Source organism: Rhinoderma darwinii, chromosome 6, assembly GCF_050947455.1.
Source record: "Rhinoderma darwinii isolate aRhiDar2 chromosome 6, aRhiDar2.hap1, whole genome shotgun sequence".
Taxonomy (NCBI): Eukaryota; Metazoa; Chordata; class Amphibia; order Anura; family Rhinodermatidae; genus Rhinoderma; species Rhinoderma darwinii.
In genome coordinates this window covers 38,620,888-38,641,147 of record NC_134692.1, presented here as the reverse complement: position 1 = coordinate 38,641,147, position 20,260 = coordinate 38,620,888, and the positions used below count along the sequence as shown (strand labels likewise).

Genomic DNA, 20,260 nt, shown 5'->3' with positions numbered 1-20,260 from the left:
AGGATTTGAACGCACATGATCAAAGTAGTAATTCAGTTTTGTGTAGATGAAGTCATTGTATAATTAAAAGTTATGCAACTTCCTACCATATTGTGTTTCAATTCCTTGTCCTATCAAGGTCTCTTCTTGCTGAAAATGAATGGAAACCCTTGTTTTACATCTAGAAGCTAACAAAGCATACAGACCTAGTTGTGCTTGCACACGGCGGCAGTTTGATACAGTTCATCGGTATAGATAGGAGCTATTGGTCTACAGGTGAGGGCAGGAGAAAGTTTTGAAGTGGTGTCGTAAAATGCGCAGTCATCTGTATACATAAAGCCTGTCTGACTTCTTTATCATTTGGACAACAAAGTTCATGAAACCAATTTTTTTTAAAATTGGCGACAGTTTTTTAAAGTACCTGGAGCACGCAGTGAGCAGTCAGAAGATCTATGTAGTGGGGGACAAAAGGCACATAATGTTGGGTTGACCCTTATTCCTGGCAAATGCGTAATATTTAGTCTGTCCATCCTTAAATACCATTTTGTTTTTTAAAAACCGGTCCTGTCTGATTCCCTGAAATTTTTGTTTTAAGAAGTGCTTGTATTCCATGAAATAACCATTCTGGATCAACTTTTCATAGAAGTCTGCGTTGTTGCGTTCATATGTTATTCCTCATGGGAATGTATGAATAAATTGACAGCTGGGCTTTACTGTTACCCCGTTAAGTCTGTTTCCCTAATCATTCTGATACGATCAGCGCTGATTGGACTGTGTATGAACACAGCCTATTGACAGTGGGAATGGTTACGCCCAGTTGTCAATTTATTGATACGTTTCCTAGGAGGAATAATAGAGAAACGGCACAACACAGAGTTCTAAGGAAAGATGCTCCAAAATTTTTATTTTATGGGTAATACAAGTATTTACTAAAACAGATGTCAGAAGAGATGGCAGGTCCTCATTGAAACTTAATAGGTTCACAATTCTGTGCTGGTTAATCTCGTAATAGAGATTACAGCTTTGTTTGATACAAAGCTTCAAATCCACTGCAAAGTTCTAGATTGCATGGAATCATTCGCAAAGTCTCTCTTTGAGGTACCTGGGTCAGGATTACGCCCCATCTTTTTGTCTTCCTAGGTTAGCAGGGCCACCACGAAATCGGCGAAACTACTTAATCGAGGTATTCTCTCAGTTGACAATACTGAGCAAATTCCAAATAGAAAAATGGGCAGCACAGTAGAACAATAACCTCCAGGGTAGCAGGGTGCAAGCCTCCAGGAATCCGACTTGAGATTCCCAAATATCAGACAAAATATAGAAATAGAACTAGCACACCAAAGATCAAAAAAAGGGATTTTTATTCACCCATCTGTGCAGTAAGATTTGTTTTGTTTCATAATGAGCAAATGGCTGAGCTTGCGCTGCAAATTTCACATGCCGGACGGTACATATGTGAGGCCACCCTAAATGCAGCAAGAATACTGACACGTTCTGCAGCGCTCTCCATTGCCAGAGGCAGGACTCTTTGGCTTAAATTCTGGCAAGCCTGGCAACCTCTAAACAATTAATGAAATTCCTCCCCTTTACATGTTCTCGCCTATTTGGAAGCCTTCTGGATGAGATAATCTCCGAGGCCATCGGTGGCAAGTGCTCTCTCCTGCCTCAAAACAGGTCTGCTTGTTTGGCCCCTCTTAGGAAAGGAAAGACTAACTTGCACAACTTCCCAAACCTGCGGTCCTTTTATCCGAAACAAACCCTGCAGCACCAGAAGAAGAGGCCTTCGCCGTGCCCTTCATGGCAATCCTGCTCAGGGTTACCAAGTCATCCTTAAGGGGAGTTCCCACCTAAACTGTTCTGGTTGGGGGATGACTTCCCCTTTTCTAAGAGATCTGGCTTTCCTATGTAAAGAACGGATGGGTACAGGAGGTAGTCTCCTCGGGTTACAAAATCAGATTCATTTATATGCTTCCAAACCATTTTCTTTGCTTGGTACTTCCAGGGATTCCCCAAAAATGTTTGGGGGCGGTAGTCCCTCCTGTCTGAAACAGTGGTAATACTAGTTCCTCCACAGGAACACATCAAGGATTTTTTTATTTTTATTATTCAAACGTTTTTATGGTTCCAAAAAAAAGAGGCTTCGGTGCAGTCGGACATAGGTTTAAAATGCCTCAACCGGTACATCGGGATCAAACGATTCAGAATGGAATCTTTGACATCAGTTATTGCTTCAATGGAACAAGGGGAGTTTCTTTCCTCTGTGGACATTGTCATGCCTGTGGGGTATGTGCACCCACTAGACTGCTCTGCTGTAGTGGAGTAGCAGCTGGCCAAACAGTCAGTAACCGTCACTGGGGTAGAGTACCTGGGAAGATGATCTGGCAGATACTCTGAGAAGCAGGCAAGTAGTGTAGTAGACAGTTGGCTCAGATGATGCTGGATGTGGCAGATGACACCACGACTCCAACAACAGATACAGCTCAGGAACCAGCACAGTTACGGGATACAGGAAGTAAGCTACGGGAACACTGGGTGCGGGATAACAGCTAAGGGACCATTTGCTTAGACTAACCTGGGAATACGACAACAGCTCTAAGGCAAGGACAGGAAGGACAGAGCACTTTATAGAGTCCACAATATAAGTGAATAGGTTAGGGAACACTTAGTTGGTGCGCGCACTGGCCATTTTCAGGCCGGGGACGCATACGTACCCTAGAGGTAGAGTGCAGACCCATGTGTTGGCCAACAAGTCTTCAGTGTCCTGCGGTTGCTGTTAAGTACAGCATGCTGGCTCTCAGAGACTGCGGACACAACAGTACCCACCTCATGGCAGTTTTTTTTTGTTTTTTTTAGGTCCAGAGCGTAGGAGGAATCTCTTGAGGAGACTTGGAGCATTGATATTCCCTTCTTGCTCCCAGGACCTCTCCTCAGGACCAAACCCTTTCCAGTCCACCAGATAAAAAGTCTTTCCTCCTACTCTCTTGTAGTCCAGGATCTCCTTCACCTCAAAGACTGCAGAACTAGGAGATTTACTGAAGTGGTTCAGGACCACAGGATTTAGGAGGGAAACATGAAAAGAGTTGGATTATGAGAGTAAGGGTATGTTCACACGAGGTCATTACGAACCAGACCGAACACAGTACAGGGAGCCGGGCTCCTAGCATCATACTTATGTACGACGCTAGGAGTCCCTGCCTCGCTGCCGGACAACTGTCCCGTACTGTAATCATGTTTTCAGTACGGGACACTTGTCCGGCAGCGAGGCAGAGACTCCTAGCGTCGTACATAAGTATGATGCTAGGAGCCCGGCTCCCTGCACTGTGTTCGGTCCGTTACTTGCGGCCGAAATACGTCTGTCAATTACGGACGTAATGACCTCGTGTGAACATACCCTCATAGGCAGTCGAAGCTTATCGGACAATGGGTTTATCTGTTGTAACACCTCGAAGGGACCGAGGAACCTGGGAGTGAATTTGTGGGAAGGGATCTTCAGACGAATGTTCTTAGAAGAAAGCCAGACCTTCACTCGAAGGAGAAACGGATGAGGAACCCATCTCTTCTTATCCGCATATGTCTTCATTCGATCCACTGCCTGAAGAATTGCAGAATTGGTCTGCTGCCAGATGTGAGGAAATGTCCCAAATGAAGTATTAGCTGCGGGCACTTGAGACATAATTGGCGCAGGAAGAGAAAGTCGTGGGCGTTGACTGTATACAATATAGAATGGAGAGGAAGCCGTAGACTCGCTTGTATGGTTATTGTAAGAGAATTCCACCCAAGGCAGGAGCTGTATCCAATTGCCATGTTGGACAGAGACATAATGACAGAGATAATTCTTAAGTATTTGGTTGATCCTCCCCACTTGACTGTGGGTGATAGGCAGAGGGGAAGTCCAGTTTCACATCTAAAAGATTACACAGAGCTCTCCAGAATTTAGACATGAACTGTACACCCCGGTGAGAAACAATATGAAGCGGTAGTCCATGTAAACGAAAGATGTGTTGGTTGAACAGATCTGCCAGACGAGGAGCAGAGGGCAGGTCCGTTAAAGGAATAAAATGTGCCAGTTTGGAGAAACTATCCACTACCACCCAGATGATAGTACGTCCAGCAAATGTAAGTGGACAGGTTAGGGAACACTTAGTTGGTGCGCATGCTGGCCCTTAGAGGCAGGAGAGTGCAGCCGTGTGTGTTGGCGTCTCCCGGGTGGGAGTCTCCGTCAAGCCTTCAGTGTCCCGCGGCTGCCAGGAAGTACAGCGTGCCGGCGGTCAGCGACCCCGGATAGAACAGATCTCAAGGACACGTATCTGCATGTCTTGATCTGCAGGTCCTACCAGCGGTTCCTTTGTTTTTCAATGCGGTCCAACCATTATCCATTTACAGCTCTTCCCTTTGGGCTTGCGACGACACCGCTGGTATTCACAAACGTTCTGGCCTCTGTGATGGCTCTTCTCCATTCTCAAACCATCCCCTACATGGGCAATATACTGATAAAGGCCTATTCCAGGTCAGCCAATGTGTAGAGCCTTCAAATCACCATGGATACCTTAGCCCGCTTCCGCTGGATACTCAAGTCTTCCCTTTTTCCCCTCACAGCCCATAACCTTTCTTGGCATGGAATTTGATACAACGTGAGCCATGATACTCCTACCGCTGGAGAATCCCTCTGTCCTACAGCAGAATGTACAGTCCCTTTTAGATACGATGACTGGTATCCATTCATTACTGCATGAAGGTGTCGGGTGTTATGGTCTTTTTCATGGAGGCCATTCCATATGTCCAGCTCCACACTAGAAAAATCTAAGGATTCTCTGGATCACTCCATACTTCTGCCCTTGCACATCCGCTGCCTTCTGCAGTGGTAGCTACACTCCCGCAATCTGACACTGGGATGCTCTTTTATGGACCAACCCCTGGGGGTTGATCCTGACATTGGATGCCAGTCTTGGACGGTGCAAGTGGTGGGATCTCCTCAGGAATCTTTGATTCCAATCAACTATCTAACACTTCAGGCAATCCTTCTTCTGTTTATTTTACATTGGATTGCTCTTCTGGATGGGCATCCTGTAAGAGTCCAGGCGGACAATGCAATTGGCAGTCGCCTACCTGAACAATCAGGGAGGGACTCGCAGCCATGTCCGAAGCAACAAGCGTTGCCGGCCCTATCTGCTTTCCAAATTCCAGGAGTGAACAACTTAATGGTGGATTACCTCAGTGACAAACAGATTAAACCAGGAGAGTGGGCCCTTCACCACAAATTTTCTCCAGATAGGGCCTCCCGAATGTGGATCTCATGGCATTTAGATTAGATCAAAAGAATTCCTTCGTGGCTCAAGCCCCAACCCAGCTAGCTTTAGTGGTGGACGATCTAGTCATTCCATGGACACTGTTTTAGTTTCCGTACCTCCTTCTTCCACTACTGGAATGGATCTGCTCTTTTTGGGCCCTGTATCCCACTGGAGTTTAACTACTCTTTATTTAATGGCATGATTGTTGAAGCCGTCTTACTAAGAAAGGGTTTTGTGGAACCTGTCTTCCAGACAATGCTTAAGGCTTGAAATCACTCTTCTTTAAGGGTCTACCATAAGACTTGCAAGTTATTTTTTTTATTTTTTTGCTGGTATGAGGAGAATCTATTCCACCCCATGCGGTTTTCTCTCGCTTAATGTCTTTCCTTCAGGAAGGCTTATATATGGGCCTAGATCTTCGCTCTCTCAAGGGTCATGTGTCTGCCCTGTCCAGTCTTTTCCAGCATCCCTTCACAACTCCGTCTGCTGTATGTACTTTCATGCAGAGAGTAACTCCTGCTGCGCCTCACTATCGCAATACCGCACCCCTGTGGGAGTTGAATCTGTTCCTAGCGCGCCGACTTCTGAGCCTCTGGATGAAAAATGTTGTGCACGGGTTCCGTCGTTTTGACAGAAGCAATACTGTAGTAGACTACCGCCAAAACGATGAAACACTTGCACACGAAGACATATGGAAACCATTTGCACCGGATCCGTCACCATTGAAATCAATGGTGATGCAAACGGAAACCTATGGTGTCAGTTTGTTTGTCAGGGTTCCGTTCATGGGTTCCCCTGACAGAAAACTCTTACGCCTGAACAGAGCCCTGATGCATATGTGAACGAAGCCTTCGCTCCCAAATTTTTTTTATTTTTAAAAAAGGTGATCAAAAGCCAAATGTAACCAAATATGGTAGCAATAAAAACTACAGCTCACCCTGCAGAGAAAAAGCTCTCGCACCGCTTCATCAATGGAAAAATTAAAAAAAAATGACAGCTCTAAGAATATGACGACACAAACATGTATTTTTTTTTCTTTGTAAAAGTAGTACAACGTACTAACTATATATATATATATATATATATATATATATATATATATATATATTGACCCACATATAAAGCTAGTGTAGTTTTTACCGCACAGTAACAAAACCCAAAAAACAATGGAGGAATTTCTGTGGGGGGTTTTTTTTTTTTTGGCCTTTTGTTTTCCCCCACAAGTATATTTTATTCTGTTTTCCAGTACATTAAATCGTGCCATTAAAAACATTGTCCCTCAAAAAACAAGCCTTCATACGGCTATGTTGACGGAAAAATAAAAAGGTTATGGTTTTTGGAATGCAGGGAGCAAAAACTAAAAATGTCTGTGGCGGCAAGTGGTTAAGGACGCAGAATGATTAGCGATACAGGTCATTGTTTGTTATTTGCAGAACGGTTTATATACAGAAGGCAGACCAATCATTCCATTTCCTCCATATATTTAAATATATTAATAGTATTTGTTCCATATCTTCGTGGAAAATTAAAAACGGGGATCAAATAGCAAATAAACATTACGGGAATCATTTGACTTAGTTATAGTAGAACTGTGACTAAATACAAATGAATACTCTGCTAGAGATTGATGAAGTGGATTTCTGGCAGGCTGTAATGGGTGTTAGGGAAATGGTATAAAGAATGCCCGTTTGATGTAGACTGGCACTGAAGATATTTGAAGATAAATTAAGACAGGAGCTGAGCTAACATGGAATAAAGATGAGCTCACTGCATACAGCCGTCTGCCTCAACTTTGCCAACTTTGTTTTTTTATCCACATTCATGTCTAGCTTCACTGCGGCTATTTACTTCGGTTCACGGTCTAGCAGATGTCCCAAGTTAACGTTATATTTTTAAAGTTCTCCTAAAAGAAAATGGATCCATGAGAAGGAACTCTAGATACATGGTTAAATTCAAACCTATAATTAAATAAGATCCTATATTACAAATAATGGAGAAATTGATTGGGTGGGGTTGAGCACTGTTTTGAAAAACTTGTACTACAGTATTCTAAGGCCAAGTCCACACAGGTTGGATTGGCTGCAGATTATTTTCACATAAAAGGTTTTCCACACGTAGCGTATACAGTGCGGAATTTCCAACCAGATTTTTCCACCGAAAATCTGTGACACATATGCCACTTTGAACTCCGCCTTTGTGTCCAAATAGAATACGATCTACATGCCTGACAATAATAGAGCACAACCAGATAACCGCATTGGCAGCTGATCTTAGAGGAAACCATAGTTTTGTGCAGAATCTGTAGTGTCTGTTACCGCACCAGTCGTTTAATATCTAAAATTTTAGCTCCCGTTGATCCCTGAAAAAATCTAAGCAGCGCTACCTCTATTGGGATTAATGCTCATTACTTTGTTGCAATACAGCGATAAGAGGCGTCCGTTTCCGACTAAAGCATTTTTAGGTCTGCAATAATAACATAGCTATGATCCATCACTCCCCTACTAGCATTCTTGGAAGATTTTGGGACTGTCCGGTTGTCCACGTTGGCAATAGGTGGAAACTGGCACGATCAGTCATAAAAAATCTACGGTCTATGGGAATCCTATACTGTATATGTTGTCTTAATCTTCTTTTTTTTTTTTGTCTCAAAATCATGGCATGCTCCATCAGTCGTCGTATTACAGAGCTATTCTTTGGAAGCGTTGCTTCTAGGCTAGGAATGTGTTGTACAGAGTTGCTATACAAGGAAATCTGTGCGCTTCCATTCCGGCTCTGTGCGCTTCCATTCCGGCTCTGTGCGCTTCCATTCCGGCTCTGTGCGCTTCCATTCCGGCTCTGTGCGCTTCCATTCCGGCTCTGTGCGCTTCCATTCCGGCTCTGTGCGCTTCCATTCCGGCTCTGTGCGCTTCCATTCCGGCTCTGTGCGCTTCCATTCCGGCTCTGTGCGCTTCCATTCCGGCTCTGTGCGCTTCCTTTCCGGCTCTGTGCGCTTCCTTTCCGGCTCTGTGCGCTTCCTTTCCGGCTCTGTGCGCTTCCTTTCCGGCTCTGTGCGCTTCCTTTCCGGCTCTGTGCGCTTCCTTTCCGGCTCTGTGCGCTGCCTTTCCGGCTCTGTGCGCTGCCTTTCCGGCTCTGTGCGCTGCCTTCATACATACCTCAATAACTAGACTGATAAAACAGGCAACGTTTTCAAATAATTTGACATAGTTATATTACATATACAGAAAAATGCAAAGAGCAAAACTGCTTCCCTAAACATAATCCTAATAATGTTCCTAAATGTTGTTGGGGCTTGAGGCCTTACTACTCATTATATAATGTTGTCTCGCTGTATTTTCAGGAGAGAAAATAACCATTCATGACAAAACTGAAATTAACCTGGTTTCGTTCCGGCGAACTATTTATCTTGCAATCCAGTCAAGGTAAGGCAGCTGAGTATTTTCATTGACAAAATGTTTTACAATATATGATTAATGTATTATGTCCGAATCTCTTCTTTCTCAATAGTCCTTAAGTGACAACGTAACCGCCGCACCTACTCCCATTGCTACTTGTTTGTCTGCAGGCACCATGCTGTCCATCTATCAGAAACACTTTATGAATAGCTGACAACTAGGCACCTCGGGCACTTTCCCCTCGTACAGACACATTCAATTGCTGACAAATTTGAACGCTGGTGTCTGCCAACACAAACTGTGTAAAAGTGACAAAATTGACAGGTCTGTTAGTAGGAGAATCTGCAAGTAGCTCATGTATATGTATAAATCTTACTATAAGAACCCCAAAAGTGAAGTTGATATCTGCATACTTGGAGTAAATGCCAAGCAAGAATTTCTGCCTGTACCAAGCACGGTGTACCCAATGTTTGTAGTTTAACCTTTTCGCTGCTGTGACAATTTTCACACTTATGGCATTTACATGCCAAATTATAAAATAAATCATGTTCTATACCCATATATTTTGTGAAAGTAGACATCTGGCAAATTACAAAAATTCCGCACATGGGCACCTTCATGCAATTTTGCTTCAAAACGTATTGTTTCATAAAAAATACATACAAATTCACATTTGTGGCTAAAAGTCGGCCTGAGACGCACAACTACTTCTAAAAGTGAAAGTTCAGGCTGTTCAGGGTTCATACTCCTATGCCTATGTCTAAATGCACATATCTTCACATAGTCACCAGAACTGAATAGAAAAATTCTCTGCAATCCAGATCCTGCCCTGACAAGATGTGTGTATGTATCAAACCGCTTTTTTTAACCAGTACAACAATCCACTGTGTGTGTGTGTGTGTGTGTGTGTGTGTGTGTGTGTGTGTGTATATGGCTGCCATTAAACACCGAGAAATGCTACCGACGTACACATTAAACGGAGACTGACAGATGTGTAACAGGCATTCGCCACACACAGTCTATTACGGTATCCGTTAAATGGCTACATCATAAAAACTCATGACCTCTTTCATGATGTATACGTTAAACGAATCCCATAATAGTCTATGGGTGACGGGTTCCACTTTTATGCAGCTGTCACAGGCTTCCGTCACCTATAGACTATTATTACATCTGTTTAATGTATAAGTCATGTAAAACTATCGAAAAACTCAAAACATATATGTTTAATGAATGCCTGTGACGTATGTCATACAGTGGCACATGTCACCCATAGGCCCTTATGTAAAAAAAAAAATAACGTAACCACATTACACATTTTTTTTAAATTTATTTTTATTTTTTATTTATTTTTTACTGGATGCCTTTGGATATAATAGCATAGTCTACGACACTATACTATCCAGCAAAAAGAAAAGTATATAGACATATACAGTGCGTCGATACGTTTGAAGTCTATGCCCGGAGCTTCCCTCTGTGTATACGTTAAACGTACTCTGGAAATGCGTGTAAAAAGCCTCCTAACAAATGTTTTGAAATAAATGATGCATTGCAGACTTTTTTTAGTTTAATTTTAAACCACTTTTACATTTTTTATCTTTTTTTAATTACTTTTTGAGATACTGCTTCTATGTATCCTGAATAGATAAAAGCTCTATCTTTCCGTATCAATGCCGAATCCGTCAGGTCAGCAGGACTGAAGGCTTTGGTGAACGCTGGTCAAGACAGGATCCAGCTATTATTGATCACATATAAGATCATGAACTAGATGTGATCGATAATAGCTAGATCCTATGTGGACCTGCATTCACCAAAACAGTCAGTCCTGCTGACCTGACGGATTCAGCATTGATACGGCAAGATACAGCTTTTATGTATTCAGGATACATAGAAGCTGTATCTCAAAAAGTTAATTTAAAAAAACAAACTCAATTTCTTAAAAATAAAGTAAAACATTGTTTTAGAAATGCAAAAATTTCAATCAAATTTATACATAGCCTTTAATTTAAAAAAAATAACAAAAAAAAAAGCATGCTCATGCTAAAGCAATAATTTGGACTCTGTCCCGTTATTTAATGTTGTTCTGTCTAGTGCTAGTGCCACATATATATTCTCACACCGTTCTTGGCACATTCATAACTTTGTATTAGGCACGCTGCCTTGTTCTGCCTAATTTTACCTGCTACCTGCTGGTAATCATATGGTAATGCGGTTATTTAATCAGACTTGCACCGTCTATTTTTCCTATTTATTATTCAGCAATGCAGGAGGAAAGTGAGAAGCAAAATCATTTCTGGCTTTCAAATATGTGTGATCGGCAAAAAGCCTGGATCAAAGTAATGCTGGTGTAATGGCTTTTTGTGACCGTAAAATGTACTAATACCTACAGATGCTTAATGGAGCCTACCCGTTCCTATAACTCTACTGGTGCTTTTCTGCAATAAATGTATCTGATTTCATTGGAAAATCCCCTAATGATTTAACAGCCCCTTCAGCCCTGAGAGGCAATTTTCAGATTTTGCAAAATGTATTTGATAGTAATGTTAAGTTTCCCTGCTGTACTTATCACATTATGCCGGCTCCACACTGATCCATTCGCTTTTATTGTAGAAGAGGCAATTCCTGAACTTCCGCATTTCTTTATCTTATGAAAATGTTTGTTATATTTTCTTTAAATACTACTTTAGATATTTAGACAGCGGTACTTAAAACATGCAATGTCATTTCTATTTCCCAAATGCCTAGCGTTGCAGATGGAACTTGCCTGGGCTACAAAACCAAACTAGTCATGCAAGGATTGAATTCTATGTTTTGAAGTGATTGTCCATCCGTGAACATTTTTCTTTTTTAAACTAGGTCAAAAATTCTCGGGTAGTCCGTTTCTTAAAGGGGTTGGCTCATGAGGACGACTCCTATCCATATGACCTATAAAGGCATATGGGTTCATGGGGTTGATCTCTCTTCAGGAACCCCTCTGTGAGCCTGAATGGGGAGAGACTCTGTAAGAAGACGTCTTGTGCTGGTGGAATCAAGTTATCCAGCCGACCGCATGCAGCAAGCTCCTCCTGGTGGCTGCAGGCCGCCAGAATTTTTTATTTAAAGACTATATTTGTACTTTTAGGCCTAGATCACACAATTGCCTCCCATTGATTTTCAATGGGAGGCGGTGGCGGTTTTTTCCTGCAAGCAGAAAAAAACACTTGTGGGGGAAAAAAAAAAGCAAAATACTCTTTCTTCAGGCGTTTCCATCCCTGACCTCCCACGGACATCAATGGGAGGCAGAGAAACTGTTTTCGCAGCATTTTTGTGCCCAATGGGCGTGGCCAAAAACGTGGCAAAGAGCGTGCTGGCAGGTCAAAATCCGCCTCAAAACTCCTGAAGGTATTTTGAGGCAGATTTTTCTGCCTGCAAAAAACTGAGACCTAGGCCTTAGAAAACTTTTGATACCTCAAAGCGACATATTGGAAGTTTTAAACCATGGGATTCCAGGTGCTAAGACCCCCACCACCACAGAAATGAAGGTGCAGAAGCGCTCTGCACCTTTGGCTGTTATCGGCTCGTCGGTGAGCTGAAGACGGGCTCATAGGCGAACGAGGAGCAACGATCTCAGCCAAAAGTGCAGAGCGCTCAGCTGAGCACTTCTGCCCCTTCATTTCAGCGATGGTGGGGTATCGGTCTCCGGATCCCCCACCAATTGAATCTTCTGATGTCTCTGTGACATATCAAAAGTTTTCTGAAAGTGCAGTTATTCTTTAACTATATGTATATACAGAGGATTTGGAACTCTATAGCAGTCGCAGCTTAATTTTTCTGATATAAAGCCATGTTAAGAAATTCATCAGTACAAAATATTGAACATAGGAATCACGTGGTGTTGAAAGGTGGACACTAACATTAGGCATCATGGTGGAAATGGAGAACAGCTCCCTATTTTGTAAGGCAGGATATTATTGATCTGAATGGTTGTCAGTGCCAACTTTACCACTAATGTAAATACTAAGAATAGTAGTAAAAGTGTAAGGCTATGTTCGCACATAGTTTTTTGACGAGGAAGCCGCGCCGAAAAACTCGTCAAAAACGGCCCCAAAATGCCTCCCATTGATTTAAATGGGAGGCGGAGGCGTCCTTTTCCCACGAGCGGTAAAACCGTCTCGCGGGAGAAAGAAGGGACATGCCCTATCTTCAGGCGATTACGCCTCTGACCTCCCATTGACATCAATGGGAGGCAGAGAAAGCGTATTTCGTGGCGTTTTATACCCGCGGTGCTCAATGGCCGTGGGCGAAAAATGCTGCGAAAATTGCCGTGCAGGGAGAGGAAAATCTGCCTCAAACTTCCAAACTTTGACATAGCCTAAAGATGTAAAGTTATTTTTAAGAGTATATTAATTATTTTTTTTCTTTATTCAGTTTAGATTTTGAGGAATGTGCTCACAAGCTAATAAAGATGGACTTCCCAGATAGTCAAACGGTAAGTTTTTTGCACAGTGATGATTAAATTCCAATAATGCCTATATATTGGATTTCTGGCTAAGCTGAAATTTTCATTAGCGGTAGCTTTCATGTCATTTGTAGTCTATGGCAATCATCTCAAAACATTAATGAGCTGGAAGATTGGTATTTGAAAACCACCCACACGAGTGGTATAAAGCAATGTACGGTTTTATGGTACTGGAATGCATGTTCTAGTGGCCTGCGACTCTATACCTGCAATGAAGCTACAACTCCCAGTATTCCCTGGCTGTCAATTGTAGCAGTAGTCTCACCACAGCTGTTGCAGACCAGTGGCATGTGCCAACTTGATATCCATGTATCCATCTATATTGTGTATCCATGTATGTAATTTTAGGTTCAAATAAACTGATTTAAATGGACACTAACTTGTCAAATAACTTCTGGTAATCTAATACTATACCTGATATATCAGCTTTGTAATTTACTTACTGTAAACATTTTGTTTTATCCATGTAAATTCTGTGTTGTCCTGTCTGTGACCTGTGGGAATATAGGATATATTCTATCTTTCCACGGATCGGAGAGAAACTGACCTGATTCACCCACTAAAGTGAATGGGTCAGTTAAAACTATCGGGTGACACTCAGATGCCATGAAAAACGGCCCGAGTGGCACTCGGCCGTGTGCAACTGTGCTTACTCACACTAGGTGTCTTCCCTCCTGTAATCTTCTTTCTACCCCCTGTTGTCAATCAAAATCCGTCCCTAGTTACAGAGCAGAATTGACAGCCTGCAGAAAGTGGTGGTGTGTGTCTTCACTGCCTACTCTTAGAAGTCTATGGAGAGGGGAGGGGGAGCAGAGTGAGTGACCCATATGCTGCTGCCCATAGAAGTCTATGGGGAGGGGAGAGAGGGAATAGGGCGCAGAACACTGCTCATTACTGCTATATGATCTCCAGCTTCTTTATATGTGTAAATTAACTAGATTGTATCTAGGTGGTATATTTCAATATTGCCCTCTAAAGATTATAGCATCTTTTGGGGGGGGGGGGGGAATTTTATGTGAGCGGTGGTTAACAACCCTTCTTTTTTTTATAACTCCGCATTGTTCTTTTCTGTGTTATTCCTCTGTGAAATGTATGAATAAATTGGAAACTGTGTGGTACCATTATTCGTGTCAATAGAACCTGTACCTACACACTCTAATCATTGCTGATAGTTTCAGTCTGTGTAGGGACACACCGTAATAACAAGGTGGGAATGGTAATCGACAGTCGTCAATTTATTCTTACGTTTCCAGGAGGAATAACTGAGGCATAAAATGCATAGATATGAGGACCAGTCGGGTTTCCAGACATGCTGTTTTTGTAAATACTTGAATTCTATGAAATAACAATTCTGGAGCATCTTTATTTCGAACTCTTCTTTGTGCTGTTCCTCTGTTCCTCCTGGAAATGTATTTATTGACATCTTGAGGTTACCTTTTGCTTCACGGGAGGTTTCTGTCCTCCCTGAGCTCGGCTTAAACTGTAAGACAAGTGTACCCCATGCGCACTAATTACATATTCTCACTGTGTTGGGACGCACCCTTTTGGAAAGAGGACAAAGGAAGGTCACAACACGGACTTCTAGGAAAAGTTTCATCTATGCCTATTCTTTCTAAAAACAAGTGCTGAGCTTTTTTCTGTGATTTTAATAGCGAATATCTGATCATACATTTGTAGCGCACAGAGAGGCTGGCACTTTATTTCCAGCAGAATATACCTTTCCCTGTCATGTCGGGCTATTAAGCATGTAATAAGGTGTTCATTATACTGTAGTGTTTATGGGCCGCTTTGCATTACATTTCTTCACGTTTATATTTTCTTAGCATCCATCTTGTGTTTTGGCAGAATTTCCCACAGAAAAGTCTCATCGGGGCTTCCAGACGCTGTGATTTATAGTTCCTTGCTTTTTAGATTTTGCATGTGGTGGAACCATATGTCAGGCCCCATGCACACGACCGTATTTTTGTCCACCCGTAAATACTGCCGTGAATACGGGTCCTTGGTCACACGTATTCGACCCGTATTGCAGCAGTATTTACGGACCTGTGCCCGTAAATATGGGTCCGGTGTCACCCGTATTCCACCCGTACTTATGGGCACGTTTTCGCTGCAAAATTACACTGCAGTAATCGGCAGCCCTTCTCTCTATCAGTGCAGGATAGAGAGAAGGGACAGCCCTTTCCGTAATAAAAGTAAAAGAAATTCATACTTACCCGGCCGTTGTCTTGGTGACGCGTCCCTCTTTCGACATCCAGCCCGACCCCCTGGATGACGCGGCGGTCCATGTGACCGCTGCAGCCGTCACATGGGCTGTAACGTCATCCCAGGAGGCCGGACTGGAGGAAGAAGCAGGGAGTTCTGGGTAAGTATGAACGTCCCTTTTTTTTTTTTTTAACCGCTTTATCTATATTGTGATTGGCTGTCCCTGGTGCTGAAAGAGTTACTGCCGATCGTTTAACTCTTTCAGCACCCTGGACAGTGACTATCCCCTGACGTCGCCTAGCAACGCTCCTGTAATTACGGATGCACACACGTAGTCACCCGTAATTACGGGAGCCCCATAGACTTCTATGGGCCTGCCCGTGCCGTAATTACGGCCTGAAATATGACATGTTCTATATTTGTCAACGGCAAGGGCACCTTCCCGTAAGCATACGGGGAGGTACCCGTGGCCAATAGAAGTCTATGGGCCCGTGATTACGGGCGTTTTTACGTTCGTGTGCATGGGGCCTTACTCTGTGCTTCTCATAGCCCCATCCTCTCGTTTTCAATAGTAAAAAGTTGGACACTTTTTCAATGACTCGCTTCTCCCTCCACTTTCTGACTAGTCTTTGTCACTAGTCATTTTTTTGTTTTTGTTTTTTTTCTGCACCTAGGTTTTTCTTGCCAGATTGTTTTTCTTCTGCTACTATAGCTGATGGTCTTAACTGCCTAATATGATTTTAGATTTGACACCTTTGCTTTTGTGAGTCTATTTTTGCAGAGTACATCTCTCCTCTGTCCAGCACGCACCTTGCTACAAGACACAAATTGGCAGTTACAGGACGGAGGTAGTACTTACATCTAAAGTGCTATTTGTCGTGTGCACCCAAAAAAGACTCAAAAAGCATTGCATTGTGCAGTGTAATTGTTGGGTAAAAATGACATTGCCGTGGAGTGTGTTTAGTGGGTTTTTCGACACCTTGTGAGAAATGTTCTCTGCAATGAAAGAATATTACAACAAAAAGAAATCACAAATGTGTTGAAAGTGGTTTTGCACTAGGGGAATAATGATATGAATGTGGGCTATTTTGCCTTACTAGACTTTGTTTGCTCTAGCTTCTAACTTGGGCAGCTTAAATCAGCTTTGTTTGCAGTAAGTATTATGAAATTAAAATGATATGAAGTTTACGTATTTATTTTTTTTCTTTTTGACACTTTTTTAATAACTGTTCTATTTTAAGGCTTGGCCTTTTTAACTGCGGTTGATTCGGTTTCTTTTTTACTTTTTTTTTTTTCTGTCATTTTTTTTAACAAAAACTATGAAAAAAAAAATTGGCTGATCAGTTTTTACTGATTGGCGTACACTTCAGCATGGTTATTTTACGAATCGTTCCCTAAATTGTAAATGCTCTGTTGCTACCGGACTTATTGGGACCAGAACACAGTTGGATGTTGCGCACACACGTGTTTTGAACATTGGTCTTATGAAAAGATTGCAATTTTTTTTTCTGCAGCGGCGCTGATGACCTAATAATCGTGCTGGTTTCTGTGTGATCACCAGTGAAGCCGCATTTTGCTGTTTGCTTTAATGAAAACTATTCTATAGTTTCTCTATTATTATTATTTTTGGGGTGGGTACTAGGGATATAAATGTCTGAAGTCTTTGTTTATTCTGTTTTCAATCGAAAGTGTTATCAGAGCATTTTTGCACCAAACATGTTATACCTGGCATCTACAGAATGTGTAAGTGCTGCATATAGCAGCTGTGGCGGGCTCCTGTACAATAGCCCCTTCATTTTAGCACTAAGTTTTCAGCACTTGAAACCCCATCAATGTTGTCTTCTGACGTATCAGAAGGCAGGAATGTGACGTGTCAGAAGGCAGGAATGTGACGTGTCAGAAGGCAGGAATGTGACGTGTCAGAAGGCAGGAATGTGCCGTGTCAGAAGGCAGGAATGTGCCGTGTCAGAAGGCAGGAATGTGCCGTGTCAGAAGGCAGGAATGTGCCGTGTCAGAAGGCAGGAATGGGACGTGTCAGAAGGCAGGAATGTGCCGTGTCAGAAGGCAGGAATGTGCCGTGTCAGAAGGCAGGAATGTGCCGTGTCAGAAGGCAGGAATGTGCCGTGTCAGAAGGCAGGAATGTGCCGTGTCAGAAGGCAGGAATGTGCCGTGTCAGAAGGCAGGAATGTGCCGTGTCAGAAGGCCGGAATGTGCCGTGTCAGAAGGCCGGAATGTGCCGTGTCAGAAGGCCGGAATGTGCCGTGTCAGAAGGCCGGAATGTGCCGTGTCAGAAGGCCGGAATGTGCCGTGTCAGAAGGCCGGAATGTCCCGTGTCAGAAGGCCGGAATGTCCCGTGTCAGAAGGCAGGAACTCTACTCACTTGTGGACTTTCCTTAAATAGAAGTTTTCTGGTTTTAACAAATAAAGCTTATTCATTGTACAGTATAAACAAGACCTTTTCTAATATACATAGTTAGGCCTCATGCACACGACCGTAATATTTATCCGCAATTACAGATCAGTGATTGTAGATAGAAATGAATTGGTCAGTATTTTATCAGTCACGGACTCTCCGCGGCCCGTCCTTTCAGTGTTTACTGACTAAATACTGCACGGTTCTGTGCATGAGGCTTTACATGGTTGATAAAACACACAGGTCCAACCTATAATCCTACCATGTTGATCCTGAGAAAAGCTAACCCCCCCCCCCCCGCCCCCAAGAGGCGGATGCCAATTGCCCCATAATAGGTGGAAATTACCACCCAACTCCAAATATGGAGATCAGAATAAATCTCTGAATCAAGGTCCCATCTCCAGATTCTAGTCATAAGAACTTGTAATATATTTTTCGAGAGGCATCAAGGCCGTCCCTGAACTTTCTCAACGAACCAACCATCACATCATCCTGTAGCAGAGAGTTCCAACGTCTCACTGCTTTTACAGTAAAGAATCCCCGTCTGCGATGATGGTGAAGCCTTTTCTCCTTTAGACATGGAGGATGCCCCTTTGTCATGGTACACGCCTAAATGTGAATAGAGCATTAGAAAGATCTCTGTACTGTCCAATTATATATTTGTACATTGTAATTGGGTCACACATAAGCCGTCTTTTTTTGTATACTTCGTGCATCAATTCCTCATGACTTGCAAGATTCCTGCTTGCAGGCAGTTCATCGGCACCACCATCATTTATTTCCAGAAGATGAAAATCTGGCCCGCTCATGTGATTCTCACGCAGCTGTGCTGCTACTGTAACAAGCCATACACCTGAGCATCACATAACCAGGACAGATTTTCTTTATACAATGATTAACCCTTCACTGTCAAGGACAAGGACGTATATATTACCTCATGACTTTAAATGTGATAAGAATATAAGGACTAAAGCTTAGACATTAATATCATATTAAAGGGAACAGACTAAGAAAGAACACCGCCTGTTACTAATATCTCCTCCAGTGCCCCGAGGGGGGGATGGGGCCTTTTTTTTTTTTTTTTTTTTTTTTAATACTTACTATGGTCCCGCCTAATCGGGATTTTTACAGGCATCTGGATTGCAGAGAATTTTGCTCTATTCATTATGTATGTAGGCGTAAGTAACATGTATGAACTGCACATCTTTAACTTTTTTTAGTTGTTCAACTTTTTTACTTTTTATGCATTTCTATCACTGTTAGGGTATGTTCACACGGCAGCCTCCGTTATGGCTGAAATTACTGTGCTGTTTTCAGGAGAAAACCGCTCCGTAATTTCAGACGTAATGGCATGTGCAGGCGCTTTTCGCTGCGTCCATTACGGACGTAATTGGAGCTGTTTTTCCATGGAGTCAATTTCTTCTTTGACGCGGGTGTCTCTTTTACGCGCCGTCTTTTGACAGCGGCGCTTAAAAAAAATTACCGTCGGCACAGAACATCGTAAAGCCGTTCGAATGAATGGTCAGATGTTTACTGCCGCTATGGAGCCGTATTTTCGGACGTAATTCGGGGCTAAAACGCCCGAATTACGTCCGTAAATAGTGTGTGTGAACCCAGCCTTAGGCTTTGATGCAAAGTTTACATAATGGAGACCATGAGTGTAAGGAGGTGTCGAAAGGGTTAAACCTTATGTGCTTAAAAAGGGAAAAAAAAGAGAATATTTTTTAATAGAATGTGAAGTATATTGTTCAATCTCAAAATACAATTCTGGCAAATCTACCGGTCCATTTTTTTTCTTCTTCGATTCTATGTATTCTATTATATTTACTCTAATTCGTATGGATTAGAGTCGTTTATGTAGAGATTTCTGAATGTATCTACCTATAAAATGTAAACGTACATCTATCAATAGCAGTGTATATCTATACAGGGTGTATTTACATTTATATGTAATTATTTTTTACGTTCATATTATTTTTGTTTTTTTTGGGGGGGGGGTGGGGTTTAACAAGAAATGTCCCGTAAGTAAATATTTGCCAGCAATTGTTATCTCCGGAAGTTTTAACCCCTTCCCGACATTTGACGTACATGTACGTCATGGAAAGTACTGACTTCCCGCATCTTGCCGTACATGTACGTCAAACGTTTGGCACCGGCTCAGAAGCTGAGCCGGTCCCATCATCACCGGATCTCAGCTGTATCTTACAGCTGACATCCGACTGTAACGGCGGGGACCGAAATTAGCTTCGATCCCCGCCATTAACCCCTTAAGTGCAGCGCTCAAACGCGATCGCTGCACTTAAGGTGTTTGCAGCTCATCGGAACCCCAGTAATGAAATTGCCGGGGTTCCGGTGGCTGCAATGGCAACCGGAGGCCTAATACTGGCCTCCCGGTCTGCCTAGCACCGAAGCCGGTCAAGATCCGCCCGGCGGCGGAGCCTGATCGGCTTCCGTAGCTGCCGGCAAGATGGCGCCGGGTCAGGAGCTG

At 42.8% G+C, this 20,260-nt stretch overlaps 1 protein-coding gene across 2 annotated transcripts in view; it reads left to right on the top strand.

The window, feature by feature from the left end:
• Positions 1-20,260, top strand: part of CWC22 (CWC22 spliceosome associated protein) — a 78,708-nt gene that overhangs the window by 30,168 nt on the left and 28,280 nt on the right. For both annotated transcript variants that reach the window (XM_075831153.1, XM_075831154.1), the window contains 2 exons: positions 8,605-8,686; positions 13,067-13,127. In XM_075831153.1, the coding sequence (XP_075687268.1) occupies positions 8,605-8,686; positions 13,067-13,127 (143 nt within the window). The remainder of the gene's footprint in view (positions 1-8,604; positions 8,687-13,066; positions 13,128-20,260) is intronic.